Consider the following 21,055-nt stretch of genomic DNA (forward strand, 5'->3'; position numbering starts at 1 on the left):
CCTCGCCCTGCTCTCCTCCGGGTCGGTCTGTAGTCGCGGTGGAAATGGGCTGAAGCAACACTCGGCTCATCCACGCCAGACCCTAACGCCACATACAACTCCAGAAGAGCCCGACTATTGTGAGTATGACGCGCAGATCTCATGCTTTGGCCTCGTTTTTAAATAAGGATCGGAACGGGAATAAATGTCACACTATATGGTAAAAAACGCGTCAGGTTAACCAGATGTAACCAACAACTGACGAAGGGTCTGTGGCTACCAGGGCATACGGCGGTCGGTGTGATGGGCCTGGTAACATCGACTTTATTTATCATCTAGGAATGATTGCCGAGTAAAGTTGACACCTTTACGCGTCGCTCCACCTAGCCACCTCTCCAGGGGCCTCATCATGTACTAAGGTTGCGTACGCACAAAAACGTGGCGTACGTCCTTTTCCACGCTCACGTTCAGATGTACAAAACGTGAAATGACCGTAAAAATGTGCGGTCCCCACGCCAGCTCCAGAGCTGTCGTACGCACGTTTCTACAGCTATTGTTCCTTTGGCGACACTTAGAGGTGACGCTGGGAAACTGGGAAAAAAAGGTGAAAACAATGACTCAGAGTGATTTGCACATGCAGTGGCGGTTTTAGGTACGGGCGAACCAGGCAGCCGCCCGGGGCGGCATATTTGCGGGGGGCGCCAAGTCACATGGGGGGCGCCACGAGCACTAAAAAAGAAATCGCGCTGCGTAGCGGTTATCAATGAAGTACTACATAACATTGTGTTGGGAATAGGTATTTTGGCGCCCCCTCTGGCTGCAGGCGCACACCTGCTCGTTGAGAAGGTGCCGTGCGCAGACGGAATGAAACCCCCACTGAAGTCCGTAGGTTCACGATACGTACGTTGTTAGAGGACATCGCAAATGGTCAAATCCGAAGGGCGCTGGAGACGCCGGGGCCGACGGAGGAGACGCCGGGGCCGACGGAGGAGACGCCGGGGCCGACGGAGGAGACGCCGGGGCCGACGGAGCAATCCGTGCCCTCTCCTTGCTTGTCTATTCAAAAATAAAAAATTTAAGTTAATAAACACGAGTCAAAGTCTTTAATATCCTGGCATCTTTACGCACGACTTATGTGTATTGCAAGCAGCCAATTGTATGACCAGTATAATTACAGCATTTATGACTTCAGCATATTTACCTTGGGGATGATCGGCGTCCCCTTCATGGGCTCCCACCACTCCGGTGAGAGCTGTGTCACCGATCAAAGCGGCCACTCTCAAATCGAAGGGGGAGAGTTCCCCCACTCCCGTCCCCCCACCTGTTGCGGTCACGCTTCGGCGGTGGGCAGAAACCCTCCGCTTCACCTCCACCTTGAGGTCTGACCACTTTTTTTAAATTTCAGAGTGTGTGCGCTGCTGAGACCCCACTGCATTGACGGCCTCGCAAACACACTCCCACTCACTTCTCTTTTGTTTTGCATTTATCCCTGTTGACAGGGTTCCAATAGCATATGCTTGCGCATTTCTACCTCGTGGAGCCAAATCTCGAGCTCAGACTCCGTGAAGTTTCGTTTTTTGCCTCTGTTCATGGTGCCAGGTGATCGGATTAAGAGGTGAATCTCAGGTCCAGAGGCCTATTTAAATGAAATTGCATATTTAAATGAGGGCGTGGACAGGGAGGAGTTTGGCACCTCGGCATGTGCGCTCAATTCCACGTTGATCGAGATGTACAAAAGAAACGTGCTTGGATCCATGCGTTCGCACACTTTGATACATCTGAATTTATTTGTGCGTAAGATAGTTTCTGGGTTTTGGCGTACGCCAAGTTTCAGTATGAAATCCACGCAAGTCTTAGTACATGAGGCCCCAGGGCTTTCTTCTTGGTCGGAACAATAAGTCAGTGGAGCAGAGGCCTGGATTGTGACATTATGCCAGAATGATATGATTAGTGACATAGCCCAGCTATCCATACAGACATGCAGCGGGTGACTGTATAGGCCTTCTTCAGCCCAGCAGTAGAGTGCAGGGATGGTCTGGATGACCCTGGATGACCTATCAGCCCAGCAGACCAGTGGGGATGGTCTGGGTGACCTCTTTAGGGCGCAGGTCTGGTCTTAGTGACCCTGGGTGACCTCTTCAGCTGTCAACTATATCCTGCCTTATATCCGCCATCAGGGGTTAATCTAAACCGGGAAAGAGGGGCGCTGCGCCTCCTTGTTTCAACCCAGCGCCTCCTTGTCGAAAATTTTAAATTACTTAAAATCTCCCGGAATAGAGAGCGAGCGAGCAAGACCGCGCACAGGAGACAGACGTGCTCCTAACCGCGTTCGCATCTGTGTAGCGAGCGCGCAGCACAACAGAGAGGGATCTAGAAACTGCATGAGGCAGTGTGCACGTGAGCCTCAGGCGCTGTCACGTTAAAATTGTACCGGGGGCGAAAATTTTACCGGCCTACGTCATCAGTTGTTTACATCTTGACAACCTGTCTGGCAACAGTCGACGCGATCGTCTGCTGCCGGGCAGGTTGCAAAAAACATTCGGCTCATGTTTCCAAAAGACGAAATAACATAATACAGATAACGGATCGCTAGATAACACTTGTTTTTACTTTATATTTGCATTGTATTTAATTGTTTAATCGAATAGCAACAGACGACGCGATCGTCTGTTGCCGGGAAACGGGCGATCGCGTCTAATGACGCGTTCAAGAACCTTCCTACGTCATTTGACGCGATCGCCCGTTTCCCGGCAACAGACGATCGCGTCGTCTGTTGCTATTCGATTAAACAATTAAATACAATGCAAATATAAAGTAAAAACAAGTGTTATCTAGCGATCCGTTATCTGTATTATGTTATTTCGTCTTTTGGAAACATGAGCCGAATGTTTTTTGCAACCTGCCCGTCTGTTGCCAGACAGGTTGTCAAGATGTAAACAACTGATGACGTAGGCCGGTACAATTTTCTCCCCCGGTACAATTTTAACGTGACAGCGCCTCCTGATTGGCCTGGATCGGTAAGTCAACCAATCAGTTTACAGTGTAGGCGGGCTTTTATCTCTTCTCCCGAACCAAATTTATCAGTTCAGTGAATCTGAGAGTGTCTGAGAAGAAAGAAAATATAGCGTTTGGTGACTTAGTTTACAGTGTTTTTAAAATGTCGTGCCGCGGGGTGAAGAAAAGCAAGGATTGTCTTGCAAATTTTCAAAAGCTCCGCACCGTTTTTTCCGTTTTCCCCCTTGTGAATTTTTTCTAGAAAAACCCCTGCGCCATTATCATCATGCCTGATGTAAAACGAGTGTAGTAAGAATAGCAGCCCAGACACATTCCGACATACTGACGATACCTACATACAAAAGTTTTCTGTGAGGTTTAAAAAATATACATGTGCAATCGTAACTCATGATAATAGCACATTTAAAATGCAACTTGTCTGAGCATGGTATTGCCAATAGAGGCTTACACAGTTGTGTGTGTGTGTGTGTGTGTGTGTGTGTGTGTGTGTGTGTGTGTGTGTGTGTGTGTGTGTGTGTGTGTGTGTGTGTGTGTGTGTGTGTGTGTGTGTGTGTGTGTGTGTGTGTGTGCTGGAGGTGTCACGTTAAAATTGTACCGGGGGCGAAAATTGTACCGGCCTACGTCATCAGTTGTTTACATCTTGACAACCTGCCTGGCAACAAACGACGCGATCGTCTGTTGCCGGGCAGGTTGCAAAAAACACTTGTTTTTACTTTATATTTGTATTGTATTTAATTGTTTAATCGAATAGCAACAGACGACGCGATCGTCTGTTGCCGGGAAACGGGCGATCGCGTCAAATGACGTAGGAAGGTTCTTGAACATTTGCGTCCTACGTCATTTGACGCGATCGCCCGTTTCCCCACAATACAAATATAAAGTAAAAACAAGTGTTATCTAGCGATCCGTTATCTGTATTATGTTATTTAGTCTTTTGGAAACATGAGCCGAATGTTTTTTGCAACCTGCCCGGCAACAGACGATCGCGTCGTTTGTTGCCAGGCAGGTTGTCAAGATGTAAACAACTGATGACGTAGGCCGGTACAATTTTCGCCCCCGGTACAATTTTAACGTGACAGAGGCAGTAAAGTGTCAGTATTTGCCCAGCTGTGACATCACACTACAGGAATGCTTGAGGTGAAACCCCCACACACACGCACACGCAAACACACATGCGCATTTTAATACAAATCTAATTGTTATGGTTTGTCATTGAGGAACACAAACTGATACTTCCATTTATGACCTTTGTCTGTCTGTCACCAGCCAGTCTGTATGTGTGGGCATGTGCTGCTGGTTGACATAGAGGCTGTGTGTTTATGTCTCTCCATCTCCGAGCAAAACGTACCATCGTACTGCCATCCATCATCGGACCCTAACCCGAAATAATATCTTTGTAGACCTGTATTTAAACGTGTAGACCTGTATGTAGACCTGTACCTTGACCTGTATCCTGACCTGTACGCAGACCTGTGTGTAGACCTGTATCAAGACCTGGCTAGACCTGTATGTAGACCTGTACGTAGAACTGTAGTATCTAGATCTGTACACAGACCTGTATGTAGACCTGTATCTAGGCCTGTACCTAGACCTATACGTAGACCTGTATGTAGACCTTTAGACCTGTATCTAGGCCTGTATCTAGACCTATACGTAGACCTGTATGTAGACCTGTATGTAGACCTTTAGACCTGTATCTAGGCCTGTATCTAGACCTATACGTAGACCTGTATGTAGACCTGTATGTAGACCTTTAGACTTGTATCTAGGCCTGTATCTAGACCTATACGTTGACCTGTATGTAGACCCTTACGTAGACCTGATGACCTGTATCTAGACCTGTACGTAGAACTGTACGTAGAAGCTTTGATTTTATGATTCTTTGTCCTTATTTGGTCATGTTGTATTTTATCTGGTTGTGCCTCGTCCCCTAGTGGCTGTCCCCTGGTGATGCCCCCCGGTCCCCTAGCGGCTGTCCCCTGGTGATGCCCCCCGGTCCCCTAGTGGCTGTCCCCTGGTGATGCCCCCTGGTCCCCTAGTGGCTGTCCCCTGGTGATGCCCCCCGGTGCGAGGGAGCTGGGAAGGCCGGCGCCATGCCGTACGTGGATCGGTCCAACCGCATCTGTGGGTTCCTGGACGTCGAGGAGAACGAGGGCAGCGGCCGCTTCTTGCGGCGATACTTCATCCTGGACACACAGCAGGGCAGCCTGCTCTGGTACATGGACAACCCGCAGGTTAGATACCCAAACACACACACACACACTCACACTCACACACACATTAGTGTAACAATGTGGGTTGTCATTATGTGTATGTGTCTCGGTTGCGGGTAGCGGGGCTCTGGAGGGAGACCATCGCGGTCAACAATCGCGGGCAACAATCCCTTTCAGCTCCATGTTCAGTCTACTTCAGATTGATGTGGAAGTGGAAGAGGCAGAGACGTCGAGAACCCGACGCAGTCGTTTGAGATTCATAATATCGTCTGGAGGCGCACACAGCTTTTGGCCGTTATAATATATATTATATGATATAGATATCGTATAATATGATATTATGTGTAGATGTAAATAGAGCTCCAGGACTGCCGCTGGAGCACCCGGAGTGTTCTAGAATATTTACAGAACACGGCCAAAAGTTGTGTGCGCCTCTCCATTGCGATACATCCACTGTAAACACGAGCGCATGGTACCGTGGCCGCAAGCTGCTCAGGGCCAAACCCCCAACCTCCACCTTGACCCGCCTCAAAAAATGGCACGTTTGTGGAAAGCATATTTTGGGACTGGCTTGTAGTTTCTGTAATTCTGCACCAAGTCTGAATTTCTTGAAGGTATTCAAGTACTGTATTAGGGGCCTACTAACAGCTAAATAAACCGGCCAATAGTTGAATACTAAATGAAGGTAAATAACTATTGACCAGATGTTTCCTTGACAACACTGAAACAATCTGCTCAAAGATAAGAGAAAAATATTTTTACTTCAATTGATTAGGTCGATAAATAAGCAATGGCGTTATTGATGAAAGTACCTTATTGCTGTAGGTAACTGTGGATTACGCAGAATATACCACTCTGAGGTTGAATAACACTCTAAGGTTTATTTACCACTCTGTGATGGAATATACCACTCTGAGGTTGAATATACCAGTCCGAGGTTGAATATACCCATCCAAGGTTGAATTTGCAACTCTGAGATGGAATATACCTATCTGAGGTTGAATATACGAGTTTGAGGTTGAATATACCACTCTGTGTGTGTGTGTGTGTGTGTGTGTGTGTGTGTGTGTGTGTGTGTGTGTGTGTGTGTGTGTGTGTGTGTGTGTGTGTGTGTGTGTGTGTGTGTGTGTGTGTGTGTGTGTGTCAATTAGCGGTGCTGTTATAATGTCAATGGTACTACAGGGACCTCTTGTGCTGATAGACGATGAGATGATGGTTCCACTGTGGACCCCAACAACGTACAGATCATTTATTACACTTTTTCTCTTTTTTCTCTGTCTCTCCCATTCTCTTCCTCTTGTCTTCTATTCTTGGTCTCTCTTCTTTGCTCTTCTCCCCTGGTCCCTCCCATCCACTTCTCTGTTCTTTGCTTCTCTCTTTCTCTAATCTACTCCCTTCCTTTCTTCCTCTCATCTCCTCTCCGCTCCTCATCTCCTCTCCTCTTCTCCCTTCCTCCTTTCCTCTTCTCCTCTCAACTCCTCTCCTCCCCTAGCTTCCTCATCTCCTCTACTCTTCTCCTCCCCTCCTCTACTCCTCTCAAGTCCTCCCTTAGCCTCCTTATCCCCGCTCCTCTTCTCCTCTCAACTCCCCTCCTCTTCTCCTGTCAACTCCTCTCCTTCCCCATCCTCCCCTCCTCTCCCCTCTAGCCTTCTCGTCTCTCCTCCTCTCCCTCAGCTCTGCTGAGCCTCTTCATACCTGTATTGGGCCGTGTTCAAGTATTTAACAGCATCAACTTAAAACTATAAATCAATTCAAATCAGAACTATATGTCCATTTCCCAAAGTTTTCCCTAAACCATCTGTACTTTTGGATTTGGACTTATGAGTCTCATTTATTTACATTGTATACATCCCAATAGGTTTTGAGAGCATATCCTTTTATATACTTTTGCTTGCTGGGTGATTATGCATCATAGCGTTGTATTATGTACTGAGTTCTTTTTTTTTCTTTTGATAGAATCTGCCCATAGGAGCAGAGAATGTGGGCTCGCTGAAACTCACCTATATCTCCAAGGTTAGCAGCACTCCCACACACATGCACGCAGAGCGCATACAACCACACACACGCACACATGCAGACCCACACACATGCACGCAGAGCACACACGCGCACGCACGCGCGCACACAGTCTCCAGAAAATTACCTGATTTGTGTCAACTGTTGCAACTATCCTGATTAGTTGCAACATCCATCCCTTCAGGTAAGCTCATTCTACTATTCTGCACTACGGATGAAAAGGTTTGTCGGGGTAAACGGTTCCGGTACAGCTATGTTTGTCGTCAGGTGTTGCTATCTAGTCAAAACTTGAGATGTCCTTGATTAGTGCGGTTCCGGTACGGCTATGTTTGTCGTCTAAGGCAGGTATTGCTATCTAGTCATAACTTTTGAGTAGTTTATACTGTACTATACTGTTGTTACGAATAAACACACCGCTTCACAGCTACCATGCTACCAACGATCTCAATGCTCATGACATCCAAAGCTGTCGCTTCTGGAATGAACCGGTGAGATCTTATACAGTTCTGCAACATTGACAAAGAATGTTAGCATTATGATGATAGGGCTTAGGTATGTGTTGTGCCCGAAACAGAGTGCTATTGTCATCTATTTATGGCGAAGACAATGGTACAAGAGTTCATCCATGGGATTCTCTCACCATGTACAACACTTCTCTAGTGTCACTTGACCTCTGTGCCTACTTCTGCTCTTCTCTCTCTCTTCTTCTTTTCATCTCCCTTTCATCTTTGAATCCACCTCTATATCTATTTTGCTGATCTCTCTCTCTCTCCCTGTCTCTCCCTGTCTCTCTCTCTCTCTCTCTCTCTCTCTCTCTCTCTCTCTCTCTCTCTCTCTCTCTCTCTCTCTCTCTCTCTCTCTCTCTCTCTCTCTCTCTCTCTCTCTCTCTCTCTCTCTCTCTCCTCCCCCCCCCCCCCCCCCCCCCCCCCCCCCCAGGTCAGCGATGCCACAAAGTTGCGTCCGAAGGCGGAGTTCTGCTTCGGTAAGCTCGGCCCCATTTAGCTTCTCATTGTCCTTCTGCTTCTCAAGGTCCGATTATTTCTAGTGTCTGATTCTCACCCGTGTGTTTAACGCATCCCTATTTGTGGAAACCAATCTTTGGCTTCTGATTTGCGGGATAAAAAATTCTCTCAAAAATTCTTTCTCTCCTTTTCCTCTACCTCTTCCCTCATCCTTTCCTTCCCTTCCTCTCTTCCCTCCCCCTCTGGCCGGCCGTGTTTCCGCTGGGATGTCGGAGGGCTTTTCTCCCGGTGCTAACAGTAGCGTAGCGGTCTGCCAGTTAACAGAATTTTACAGTAGTTGCTCGATGCTCAATAGCAGGAAACAGTTCACCGATGGGGGTGGGGTGCACGTATTTGTGTGTGTGTGTGTGAGAGTGGAAGTGTGTATGTGTTTGTGCGTGCATGGTCAGGATATTACTGACCCAATTGAAACCTGGAGCCTCTATGTCCCCCTCCCCCGCATTGTACTGGTTCGCACACGCACACACCACACCACACCACACACTTATTTATAGCTTACGTTTTGCATGCATGGCTTGGTGTTCCATCTGTTATTTCTCTCTCTCTCTCTCTCTCTCTCTCTCTCTCTCTCTCTCTCTCTCTCTCTCTCTCTCTCTCTCTCTCTCTCTCTAGTTATTAATGCAGGAATGAGGAAAATCTACCTGCAGGCCAATGACCAGCAGGATCTGGTGGAGTGGATCAGTGTGCTGAACAAAGCAACCAAGATCACTGTGAGCACATATACACATTCATATACATACACACATTAATATTCACACACACATACATATATACACATTCATATGCATGTACACACATATATATATGCATTTACAAAACTTGATATACATAGACACACACACACACACACACACACACACACACGCACACACACACACATACACACACACACACACACATAAACACACATACACACACAAACCCATATCAACACAGATATTTTTCTTATTATGTTACGTTAGGAACCTTTTGTTTTAGCATTTAAACGAAATGTCAAATTCCTTCTCAAAAGACCAACTCAACGATGGTCCTCAACAGTGTTTCTTACCAACCCTTAAGTCCTCTGCAGTGTGCCTCTCTTACGGTCACACGTTCCAATCTCACGGAAGTGGGTTAGGTATAAACGGCACCGGAGGCTTCCAAAGCTCATGCCTCTCCCCGTCAACCACCGAGGAGTTGGTAACTCCTCGGACAACCACTTAATAGTGACCTGCAATCCTTAACCCGTTCCTCTGTGTGTGGTTTATTGGGGGACATCTCTTCAAGGTACCAAAGTCAGGCGAGAGCCACGCCCCCCAGCCCCAGATCCAGAGCCACGGAGAAACCCCCCAGGACCTGCTGGGTGCCATGAAGCAGGTGTCGTACAAGACGGAGATCATAGGAGGGGTCCCAATCATCACCGCCACACAGGTACCCCCCCCCCCCCACCCCAACAGAGTCCCCTGTCCACTCATCCAAACCACCGCTCTGCTCCTTGATAACACACACCTACAAACACTGCAGGTGGCATCTGTAGAGAACACACTTAAGTCAGAAATCCTGAAGTCAGGCGGTTAAAGAAAGCGATGCAAACGCATCTAGATCCACTGTCTGCAGAACCAGACGTATGTTCTCTCTTATCTCTTTACTGAAGCAGCCCCACTTGCACACCACAGAGCATTCAAGCCTTTTTAATACCCCATATAGGCAGTCATGATGACCTTAGGATTTATTTGACCTTGGTTGTGTAGCATGCGGCCACTAGGTCTGCCCCTCTCCTGTGTCTCCTGTGTCTCCTGGCCCTTCAGAGGCTAAGGGTTAGAGGGTCCTGTGTCTCCTGGCCCTTCAGAGGCCCCTCATTGAGGCCACTGAAGACCTCGGAGTGGTCTTGCGCACACAAGCAGACACATAAAAAGGCATCAAGGCAGAAACCCTCTCCTTGACTTCCCTCGGCCTCTCCTGCATTTCTGCGGGAGTCCGTCTGCTCGAGGCAGCAGTAGCTGCATTGTTTCCTGACGGCAGGCCCTCACCTGTCCTGTCTGAGCCTGTGCAGCCTGAGCCTGTGCAGTCAGCACTGGAATGCAAACCTCATGGATGCCATATCAGCGTCCTTGTCCAGATGTTTAAGAGAGACACACTCCCTTCTGAACCCTCCCTCCTTCTCCATCTCTTGTTCTTCCTCTTCTCCTCGTGTCACGTTCTCAGAAGTAATACGCAGGAGCTCTAGAGGAGGTCTCTGGTGGTTTTGAAGCGTGTTACTGGTATGCTCCTGCGGACATTTATGTTCATGCATTCTTTGTGTGTGTGTGTGTCGTGTGTGCGTGTGTTTGTTTGTGTGTTTTTGTTTGTGTGTGTGTGTGCGTGTGTCTGTGTGTGTTTGTACGTGTGCGCGTGTCTGTGTGCGTGTGTGTTTTTGTGTGCGTTAGGAACAAGGGGAGGGGCATAATGGGGCGGAGCGAGGAGGGAGGAGGCGGGGCCAGAACCAGCTTCCCTTCTTTTTGTCCAGAGGGGCTCAGGACCAGGCCCTCATCAAGGCGGGCTTCTGTGTAAAACAGGGAGCAGTGGTCAGTATACACACACACACATACTGTGACACACGCACACACACACGGTCACACGCACACAGTCAAATACACACATGCACGAACGCACGCGTGCGCCTACAAACACACGGTGACAAACACGCACGCACACACACACAATGTGCACAGTCAAATATACTGTACACACACACAGTAACTAACTATCTTACTACTATAATAGCAGGTCTGTCGCACCAGTTACTCATGTGCGCATGTGCCAAGCAGCCTGCAGCTCACAGACAGCACGCGCAAATGCATAGATACACCGCAAGCACATACATACACACCGCATACATACACCGCACCCACACGCACATGCGCACGAACATACGTGGAAACACACACACACACACGCACACACGCGCACACACCGCACGTCAAGACAAAGGCAGCGACACATGCACGGAAACGCACGCACACACAAGCATGCGCACACAAAGTACGTCAAGACAATGGCAGCGATACACTCGCCGATCTAAGATGTTATGTTTTGAAACAACGGCTCCGCCATAGACACACGCGCAGGTAAGAACACACACGCACGTGCACACACCGCAGCGACACTCGCCCTTAACCATAACGGCTCCGCCATCGACACAAGCGCAGGTTAGAACGCACACGCAAGCACCGCAGCGACACTCGCCCAGGTAAGACGTTATGTTTTTAAAGATAACTGCCCCGCCATCGACACTAGCGCCCAGGTAAGAACACACCCACGCACGCACGCACACACACCGCAGCGACACTCGCCTAGGTAAGACGTTATGTTTTAAAACATAACTGCTCAGCCATTGACACACGCGCCCAGGTAAGAACACACACTCTCACCCCGCAGCGACACACTCGGCCAGGTAAGACATTATGTTTTTAAACATAACGGCTCCGCCGTCGACAAACTCTCCCAGGTAACACGTTCTGTCTATAGACTGTAGAAATTGTGATAAAAGCAGGGAAGAGACAATTTCTCACCTCAACGAGCAAGGTCTTTCATTTTGTCATATAAAATCTGTTAAATTCAAACATCACACCGACCGGCATATCAACACATAAGACACGTGATCTTAAAGAGACAGTGTCCCTATTACACAGAACGAAAACATGTTAATAACACAGTATGGTGAATTATGTCTATAGAGTCCACCATGTATATTACCCTTCTCCTGACTGACAGTTTTAGTTGTTTTAGTTTGATTTTTTTGTTTTGTGTGTATGCTATGTGTGACTGTAGGCTACTGCTGCTTGTCTTGGCCTGACATTTGTACTCCTGAATAATACTACCCCTAAGGCCGCGTTCACATCTAGCGTTTTTTGTAATAGGGAAAAGTTGAGCCGACCGTTTTTTCAACAAACAAAAAAGCTGGCAGCGTTTTTTTGTCCTATAAGCGCCGAGAGCGTTTTTTCTATCGCCTAGCAACGAACACATTCTAGACCCGACGTTACTACGTATCCTGGCTAGAGCCCATTAGACATGTTCTGGAATTAAAACTATTAATCGCTCCACCGGCACTTTCCCGAGTGATTTGTCCGCCATTGTTTCTTGTTTTGACAGTTCAGAGTTTCCTTCGTGACGAAGTGTCAATGTTCCGCTTGTGATTGGTCAGTTGCCCAAAAGACGCATGACGTCGGCCGCTTTCTTCCTGAAAGTTGAAAATTTTTCAACGCTCCGTATGGCAGAAAAAAACGCTTGGAGAGGCGTTTAATAAAACGTCCGTGACTTTTTCCAGAAACGCTCTGCTCCATAGGAATATAATGTAAAACAAGCGCTGGCAGATTTAAAAAAAACGCTAGATGTGAACACGGCCTAAGGTAGTATTTTCTCCTTAGGAAATGTAAATTACCTTATATGTGAATGAGGAGTAGAAAGTCTGTATTTCTCACACCACTTCAGTGTTCAGCCTGTTGCCTTTTGTTGGCACTGCTTTTTTAGGGTAATTTGCGGTGAACAAATGTTTACGTTGTAAAATAATAGGCAAAATGTTAATATATTATGCGCTCTGAAATTTTTTACATTATCGGCTGGGGTTTCCACAGTATTGCTATGGGTTTGATTACAGACAGAGGTTGAGCGCGCACAACTCGCTCGCGAAACCTCTAGTATAACTAATTAACTAAATACATACAACAATACACTCAAACCTCTGCAAGCAAGTAGACTTCAGGTGTGCAGTAGTTCTCAAGTTGTTCTGAATAGATCACTAGATACTATGACCCGTCAGTTAGAATGACTTAGAATGACATTTTTGATATGATGTGTGTCATTCTCTGATCTTCCTCATGACCCTCCTCTTCCTCAGATGAAGAACTGGAAGAGAAGGTACTTCATGCTGGACGAGAATGCCGTCAGCTACTTCAAATCTGACCTGGTAAGACAGGGAGTCGCGCGCGCACAGGCACACAGACAACACACACACGCCACACGCACACCCAAACGCATACACACGCAGTTGATTTGACCATTATAATTAAAGGGGACCTATTATGCTTTTTCGACTTTTATGACCTAAAAGTTGTTATAATGATCGATAGTCATGTTTAACCATACTAAAGTGTCAAATAATGACGTACATGCATTTCGACGTATTCCCTGCTGACAGTCTGGGGTGGCTGTGCAGAGCGCTAAACACTCGGGACAACGTTTGCGATTCACTTGTTCACATTTCCGGGAAATCATCTACGTAGATGCACTCCTGCCGCGCCCCCATATGCCTGGTCAAACTGCCCGCTCACGCGCTTCAAGGAAGGTAACCAATCACAACGGAGTTGGGTTGGCAGGAGGGGGGCGAGGGGGCGGAGAAGGACGAAACCGAGCGTTGAAAGAGAATGCTGAAAGCCCCAGATGAGAGGAAGAGTTTCCCGAAAATCAACATCGTTTTTTGTGTATGGTTAAACATGACTATCAATCCTATAACAACGTTTATAGGTCATAAAAGTCGAAAAAGCTTAATAGGTCCCCTTTAACACATTCTCAACATACCATCCCAAGCCCTACCCCCAAACAGTGATCTCAAAGCACCATGTTGGATCAATACTTTCTCTTTATTCAGTGGATGCTGACCAAAGGTATAGATATTAGGGTTGTTACTGTATGTATTCACATACAGTGAGACAGCATTACCTCTGTTCATCACATTTAGGATGGTCTAATGCAGGGGTTTTCAAAGTGTGAGAGAGTGAGCCCCCCCTCAGAGAAAATAATTCAGCTGAGCCCCCCCCCCCAAAAAAAAAAGTTCTAAAGACCTGTGTTTTGAAAGCTATCTTAATTATTTTACACATTTTAAACATCTCTGATCATAATTTTAAAACATTTGAAACATATTTTTTAAACATTTGAAACATATTTTTTAAACATTTTAAACATATTTCTGAAACATTACAACTTCTTTGTGCGTTTTTAAACACATTTCTTAAGACAATTTAACAACTTTATCTAAGCATGTTTTAGCTTAAAGGTTGGGTACGCGATTTGCGAAACGCCAGCAGATTTTGAAAATACACAACTCAAATGGTCCTACCCCCTCTCCTTCAACGCTGACTCTGACTCCACCCATTCCAAGTACCTGGACGCGCAATCATGCACGAGCGCGAACAGAGATGCGCGAGAGCGAGCCAGGCTAGCGTAGGTTTTCGTTTAACAACATGGCACTACATTCAGCTGTAAATTGCATCCAGTACCGCGGGAAGTAGGGGTTTTGGGGGTGCTGCAACACCCCCTGTCCGAGGCCCTGTCTTATCACAGAAAACGATCATTTCTAAAAACTCCGGCCAAAGTGGAGATTTCTGAAAACGCCGGTTATGTGTTGTCGTATCAACGGGGAGAAACGGGATTTTAGGTTCTGAAGCGTCACATTATGCACCAGGAAATGCTTAACGTCATGTGAGCGTCCGCTGTACCGTATTGGTCCGAATATAAACACAAACCCCATTGTAATACGACCTATATTTGGAAAAAAGATTTGAAGACCAGATCTTGATTTCATGAATAAATAAATTGTATTAATTGAAATAATATACGAAAATAAAAAGGCATAGAATAAAACACTGCATTGCCACTAAACAGTAGTGCAAATAGGCCGTACTGATGTGTACACCAAAGACTTCCTGACACTCCTCTGCCCCGCTGTGTTCGCTCTGGCTGTGGTCGCTCCGAACTGTTTCGGCCCGTGGCAAAGCGAGTCATCCTCGCTGCTGTCCAAGGCATGTTGAGACGCAGCATTTATTTAATGCTCATATGTCCTAGTGCTGAAAAAACGTTATATGAAAAAGTGTGAGGGTAGCGGTGGTGCGCTAAACTTGTTCTGTGAGCAGCTGGATGTGAACCATGGTGTGAAGGAAGTGAACACAACGATCGATTTTCAACTGTGCGCGCATGCACTGGTGTAATTGAGCTGCGCTGCTATATATCTTTTTTTATCAATGTGACGAGTTGCGAGTCTAGTGCAGGCCGGGTTTTTTTTTCCCAGCACCCCCTGCTGAGAATACGTTCTCGCGGCTATGGTTGCACCAGATGTTATAAACATTAAACGGTCACATAAATCATTACTATTTTTAGAAAATGTATGTTTGTTTCATATAATTGTATTGGAAGTCCTGGTTTTCACTAGGGTTGCCGCGGTGTGGACATTTTCACACCGAGTAATACACTCGTCTCAACACCGGTATTACCGAGTATAAACGGTATAAACTTTGAAACTAGGTCAACCGCCGCACAAGCATCGGTTTTTAGACCCTTCTCGTCCTTCAGTTGCCGCAAACGTTCAAAAGCAGCGCCTAGGATTATTCTTGATTTCAGTTTTTCTCTTTCAGCGTTTTTATTATCAATTACTCTCTGAAAAAGAGTTTTCCTTCTCTTTGCTGGTGGTGGTGGTGATGGTGGTGGGGATGGTGGCGTCTTGTCTGCCATGGAAATTGTCTTCTACTGCTAGGTCCAAATGTGGATTAACTAGTTCCAGTAGATACCGCAGGATAACAACAAACAGGAGCTTGCTCTGGGTCACGAGCTCTGGGTCACGAGTACTGCACGAAGGGGTCGCGCGCGGGGGGGGGGGGGGGGGGGGGGCGGGGGAGTGCAGTACGACCGTTTGATTGACGTACTTACTGTCCAATGAAACTCGGTGGCAATGGAAATGATTGGCTGGAGTTTTTCGAGCCCTGCCCGTTCCACAGATGATTGACAAGTTTAATTTTCATGTCAGTACTTCTAACTCAGTGGCTGTAAGCGGGTTATGATAAGGATTTCAAGTAATTTTGCAAAAATGGCCAAAAAAGCGAATCACCTACGCAACCTTTAACCTTTTTTAAATACATTTGAACATCTTAATCTGTGTAAACTGCCAGTTTACACAGATTCATTCAGGGTCCCCGACTCTGAATTTTCAGAGTCGAATCAGATCTGCTTTTTCAGTCCAGAGATTCGACTATTCGGCGGGGATTGTTTACCGGCGTTGCTATGGTGACCTAAATTATTATAAGCAACTGAAAATGATGCCGGTTTGAAACTAAAACTTTGATTCTGAAAAGTATAAATGCCATCAAAATTCCTTTTGGATAGTATTGAAGATACAAGTGTGTAGATTTGTTCAATGGTTTGAAAGATGGTAAACGGTTGAAAAATGAATGAGTTACGATGTCTAGAAGTAGGTGTATCAGAATGGGCTGACGTCTTCAATGAAAACAGCTGAAAACGAAGCGGTATGAAACTAAAACTGTGATTCTGAAGAAATTTTAAATGATAACGAAATTCTGTTTCGATATTATTGAAGATACAAGTGTGTAGATTTGTTAAATGGTTTGCACGAAGATAAACGGTTGAAAATTGATTTAGTTAGGTTACTTCTACAGTTGAAGTACGATTGATGATTTGAATCATCGACTTTCAGGTTTTTCTTTGGGTTTATTTTTTTTTCGTGAAGACGTGCGTCCACAGTTTGAAAACCACTGGTCTAATGTACCCTTTGCCAAAGGGCATATGAAATGAGGCATTGAAGCAGTCTTCCTTAGTATGTAGCGTGTTAAACCAGCTCTCATCATGGCTGGTCCTTCCATACTTAATTTCCCTCGGTTAGGAACTTCCCGGATAAAGAAAGGATATTTTACCAGAGCCCATGACCCTGCTTCGGACAGCTAACATTTATCTGAGGATATATTGTGAAACCCATCATGAGCGAGGATGTTTGTCGTGCTGCGTTGCACACACGCCCTGCAGTGGCTCGTCTGGACTCGTGAAGACGTGCGTTCTGGCATTCCTTCACCGATGCAGAGAGGCAGCGCGTGCATGTGTGTGGTTCAAATTTCATGTGTGTGTGTGTGTTTGTGTGGGGTTCCTATCTCATCTGTGTGTTTGTGTGTGGTTCCTATCATCAGTGTGTGTGTGTGTGTGTGGTTCCTATCTCGTCTCAGGGTTAGTGTGTGTGTGGTTCCTATCTTTTCTCAGGCTAGTGTGTGTGTGTGGGGGGACGGGGGACGGTCCTATCTCATCTCAGTGTAAGTGTGTGTGTTACTTCTACATTCTATGTAGAAGTGGGATTGACTGTCTTAACTAACATCATTGCCTTAGGCCTGGGCATGCACATGCGTGCACGTGCACGTGTTTGTCAAGTGCGCTCAAGCCTGCTGCATTATGGGCCGCAGGGCTGCTGGCTCCACCTTATACCCACAGGTGTGTTGCTTCATGGCTGTCTGAGCAGTTCATAACATTGCAATATTGCGATTGATTTTAAAATGTTTAGCTACCCTTGCCTTCACCCAAATTTAGGATTTAGTTTGTAATCAGTAAGGCAGGTTAACAAGCAAAGCAACGCAGGCGCGCTGGAATTGAAAGCACAGCGACGCCACCGATATAGAATGACGAGTTGGAGCTTGGCAAAGGCAACTATGTTATTACGTCAACAAATCGATATATATCTTATACATTCTTCTTGAAAATATCGATATGACTTTTGGTCCATCTCGCCCAGCCCTAATACATATACAGAGCTGCCTTTTCCATTGATAGGGTGCAGAGTTATTTTCCTTTTGCTGCTAGTGGCTTTTTAAGGATCAGTTACCTGCTGCACAGTGGTGTTGTGAGGAGCATGTTATGTGGTGGAGCCTGTTGAAACAAGAGGTAAACAGGGTTTAGAACAGGCTGCTTGGTGTGTTTTAGGCATTTTTCTCTTTTTGGTTCCATTCATCTATCTGCTTCTGAATATTGTCAAAACCGTGTTTGAAGAAAAATCAATAAACAAGAACATATCTCATATCTTAACCTAGCATGATTAATTTTACATTTTTGGGTGAAAGGTCATTTGATCAATGTATAATGTACGCTTCTAAATGTTACACTCATTCTAATGTTTTCAGTAATGCTCCTGAAATAAAATAAGGCTTTACTTCAATGAGTCCAGTAACGCATTTGGTTTCTGTTGCCTTAGGTCTGATACAGCTTTCGTTTCTCCTCCTCCTCTATATGAAGGTATTATTGTAGCAAAAGTTTTTAGCACCTGTAACTGCAGAATTTGAATGCGTACACTAAAGTCACAGTAAATTTGAAGTCGTATATATTTATTTTGCATGTGTACTCTAAAGTCACAAATGTGTAACAGTACATTTGTAGTCGTAAATATTTTTTATACCATTGTAAACACAAAATAGGGTCTACGAGTACGCAAATCTGTGTTACAGGTGCACAAATCCTTTTGCTACAATTATTGCGCGTAGTTGGTGCAAAACACATTCGCACACCCGTGTTTCATAATCTGAGATCATGCCCAAAAGGTGTGCATTCGTAAACCCAAATTTGAACTAATGCATCAGAAGTTGCACATCTGTGAACGCTATGTTAATTCAGCATTTTAATGAGCGAGCACAAATCCATTTTACAACTGCTCGAATCTGCTCCTGCAAGTCTCAGCTCTGGGTTTTTTGCAGGTTGTTAGTCAAAGTATTCGTGGGTATCCTACATTATGTTAAATGAAATGACTTAGTTCAAGTGAATTCTCCCCAAAGTATTGCATTAACATTTCTGAATTTATGTTATGGCGACCATTAAAATACATTGAAGGACATTTGCGGCATGTTAATGAAATACTTTGGGGGGAATTCACTTGAACTAAGTCATTTCATTTAACATAATGTAGGATACCCACCTCCGTTCAGTAGGACGCCCTCTTCACTTCTCCAGAAAGAAACGTATCCCGCGCTGAGTATGCTGCGATCTTTATAGCTCCATGGCTGGCACGCGGTGGGTCCCAGTATAATTTGAGAAATGCATCCCTGCCGGCGATTTTCATTGGATTAGGAAATTATGGGCGGGACTATTTTGTCCCGCTCACGGACGCTCTGGCATCTACGGATACGAATACTTTTGCTACACATTTACCACCTAGACGTGGTGCAAAACAACCTGCAAAAAAAAACACAGCTGAGACTTGCAGGAGCAGATTCGAGCAGTTGTAAAATGGATTTGTGCTCACTCATTAAAATGCTGAATTAACATAGCGTTCACAGATGTGCAACTTCTGATGCATTAGTTCATAGTTGGGTTTACGACTGCACACCTTTTGGGCATGTTCTCAGATTATGAAACACGGGTGTGCGAATGTGTTTTGCACCAACTGCGCTGCAATAATTGTAGCAAAAGGATTTGTGCACCTGTAACACAGATTTGCGTACTCGTAGACCCTATTTTGTGTTTACAATGGTATAAAAAATATTTACGACTACAAATGTACTGTTACACATTTGTGACTTTAGAGTACACATGCAAAATAAATATATACGACTTCAAATTTACTGTGACTTTAGTGTACGCATTCAAATTCTGCAGTTACAGGTGCTAAAGACTTTTGCTACAATAATACCTTCATACTCTGACACCTCCTTTTTTGCTTTTCTCCTCTCTCCTCTCCCCTCCCCTCTCCCCTGCTCCTCCTCTCCCCTCCCCTCTCCCCCGCTCCTACTCTCCTTTCTCCTCTCCCCTCCCCTTTCCCCTGCTCCTTCTCTCCTCTCTCCTCAGGACAGGGAGCCGTTGAAGGTGATACCCCTGAAGGAGGTGCACAAAGTGCAGGAGTGCAAACAGAGGTCAGCTACTCCTGTCTGTCTGTCTGTCTGTCCTTCTGTCTGTCTGTCTGCCTGCCTGCCTGCCCGCCCGTCCATCTTCATGTCTGTCCGTCCTTCCCTCCGTCCGTCCCCATTCCTGTGTGTATGTTGCATTTATTGGTAGCCTACAAGTTGGATACAATAAAAACTACAAACATGGAGATTTGTTTATAACCTTGATGACTGTTAGCGACTGTTAACGTCAAAATCTTTTACGTTTTAATCAAGCTAATAACTACATAAAACATATATATGAGTGCTATATGTTTAAATAAGTAAGGTATCTTAGGAGCCTATGAAATCCGTTTTATTTTTTTCCAAATTCCGTTTTTTCCGTTTTAATTTTCATGAATTCCGTTTTTACACTTAAAGCAATTTAAATCATCAAAACGAGTGTCAAATAAGTGCGAACGAATACAATTCTTACAATTTAATCAGATAGAAGACTACATTTAGTAAAACATCCCAACATTGCACTGTTTTTAGTGCTTCAAATAAAAACAACATGACATAAATAATAAAGTGCTTATAAACTCTTTTTTTATAAACTCAAATTGTGGTTTGAAGGGGCGTGCCCTGGCTACGGCGTTCATTGTTTTTTATATGGATTTTGGACTTCAAGTGGTCATCGCACGTATCTTTGCGTTTCCAATCGATAGTATGTTGACATATTCTACAAAACAGCTGATCACCTGAGTGATAGAAGTGTTTTGGATATTGTTCCGCTCCAAGGGCGTCAGTTCGTTTTTAGAAGTGGTGGGGACAATAACCATAAGCTTGAGTGTGGTTTGAAAAGTGCTGGGTACCCTTATGTAAGCTATTCATCCATTCAACGCTGCATTACAATATGCTCTACAGTGTGTATTGTGAGGTGTTGAAAATCCAACAATAAAAGTTGAAAACCACAGTTGGTAATTTGGCTTGTTTTGCAAAACGGCATAGGAAACATCAGGGTATTGGCTAGGGATATTTAATACTAATACACACAGGACAAAGAACAGTGTTGGCAATTTAACACTTATCTTGAAATCAACAGAGTTTACCAGACAAACAATGCCAGACTGTAAAGGGGGTACGAAATGAAACGAGGTACTGAGCATCGGCCTTTTAAAGACGAGCAAGGGCTGCTGGTAGCATATGTTATGCTGCATAAAAAAATTAAAAAAGCGCCCAG

At 45.4% G+C, this 21,055-nt stretch overlaps 1 protein-coding gene across 3 annotated transcripts in view; it reads left to right on the top strand.

Moving 5' to 3' along the window:
* Positions 1 to 21,055, top strand: part of LOC130371681 (pleckstrin homology domain-containing family A member 1-like) — a 31,040-nt gene continuing 9,985 nt past the window's right edge. For all 3 annotated transcript variants that reach the window (XM_056577537.1, XM_056577538.1, XM_056577539.1), the window contains exons 1-9: positions 1 to 119; positions 4,929 to 5,228; positions 7,164 to 7,220; positions 8,160 to 8,205; positions 8,858 to 8,955; positions 9,512 to 9,655; positions 10,651 to 10,788; positions 13,101 to 13,169; positions 19,799 to 19,863. In XM_056577537.1, the coding sequence (XP_056433512.1) occupies positions 5,088 to 5,228; positions 7,164 to 7,220; positions 8,160 to 8,205; positions 8,858 to 8,955; positions 9,512 to 9,655; positions 10,651 to 10,788; positions 13,101 to 13,169; positions 19,799 to 19,863 (758 nt within the window). In that variant the 5' untranslated portion in view covers positions 1 to 119; positions 4,929 to 5,087. The remainder of the gene's footprint in view (positions 120 to 4,928; positions 5,229 to 7,163; positions 7,221 to 8,159; positions 8,206 to 8,857; positions 8,956 to 9,511; positions 9,656 to 10,650; positions 10,789 to 13,100; positions 13,170 to 19,798; positions 19,864 to 21,055) is intronic.

Source organism: Gadus chalcogrammus, chromosome 18, assembly GCF_026213295.1.
Source record: "Gadus chalcogrammus isolate NIFS_2021 chromosome 18, NIFS_Gcha_1.0, whole genome shotgun sequence".
Taxonomy (NCBI): Eukaryota; Metazoa; Chordata; class Actinopteri; order Gadiformes; family Gadidae; genus Gadus; species Gadus chalcogrammus.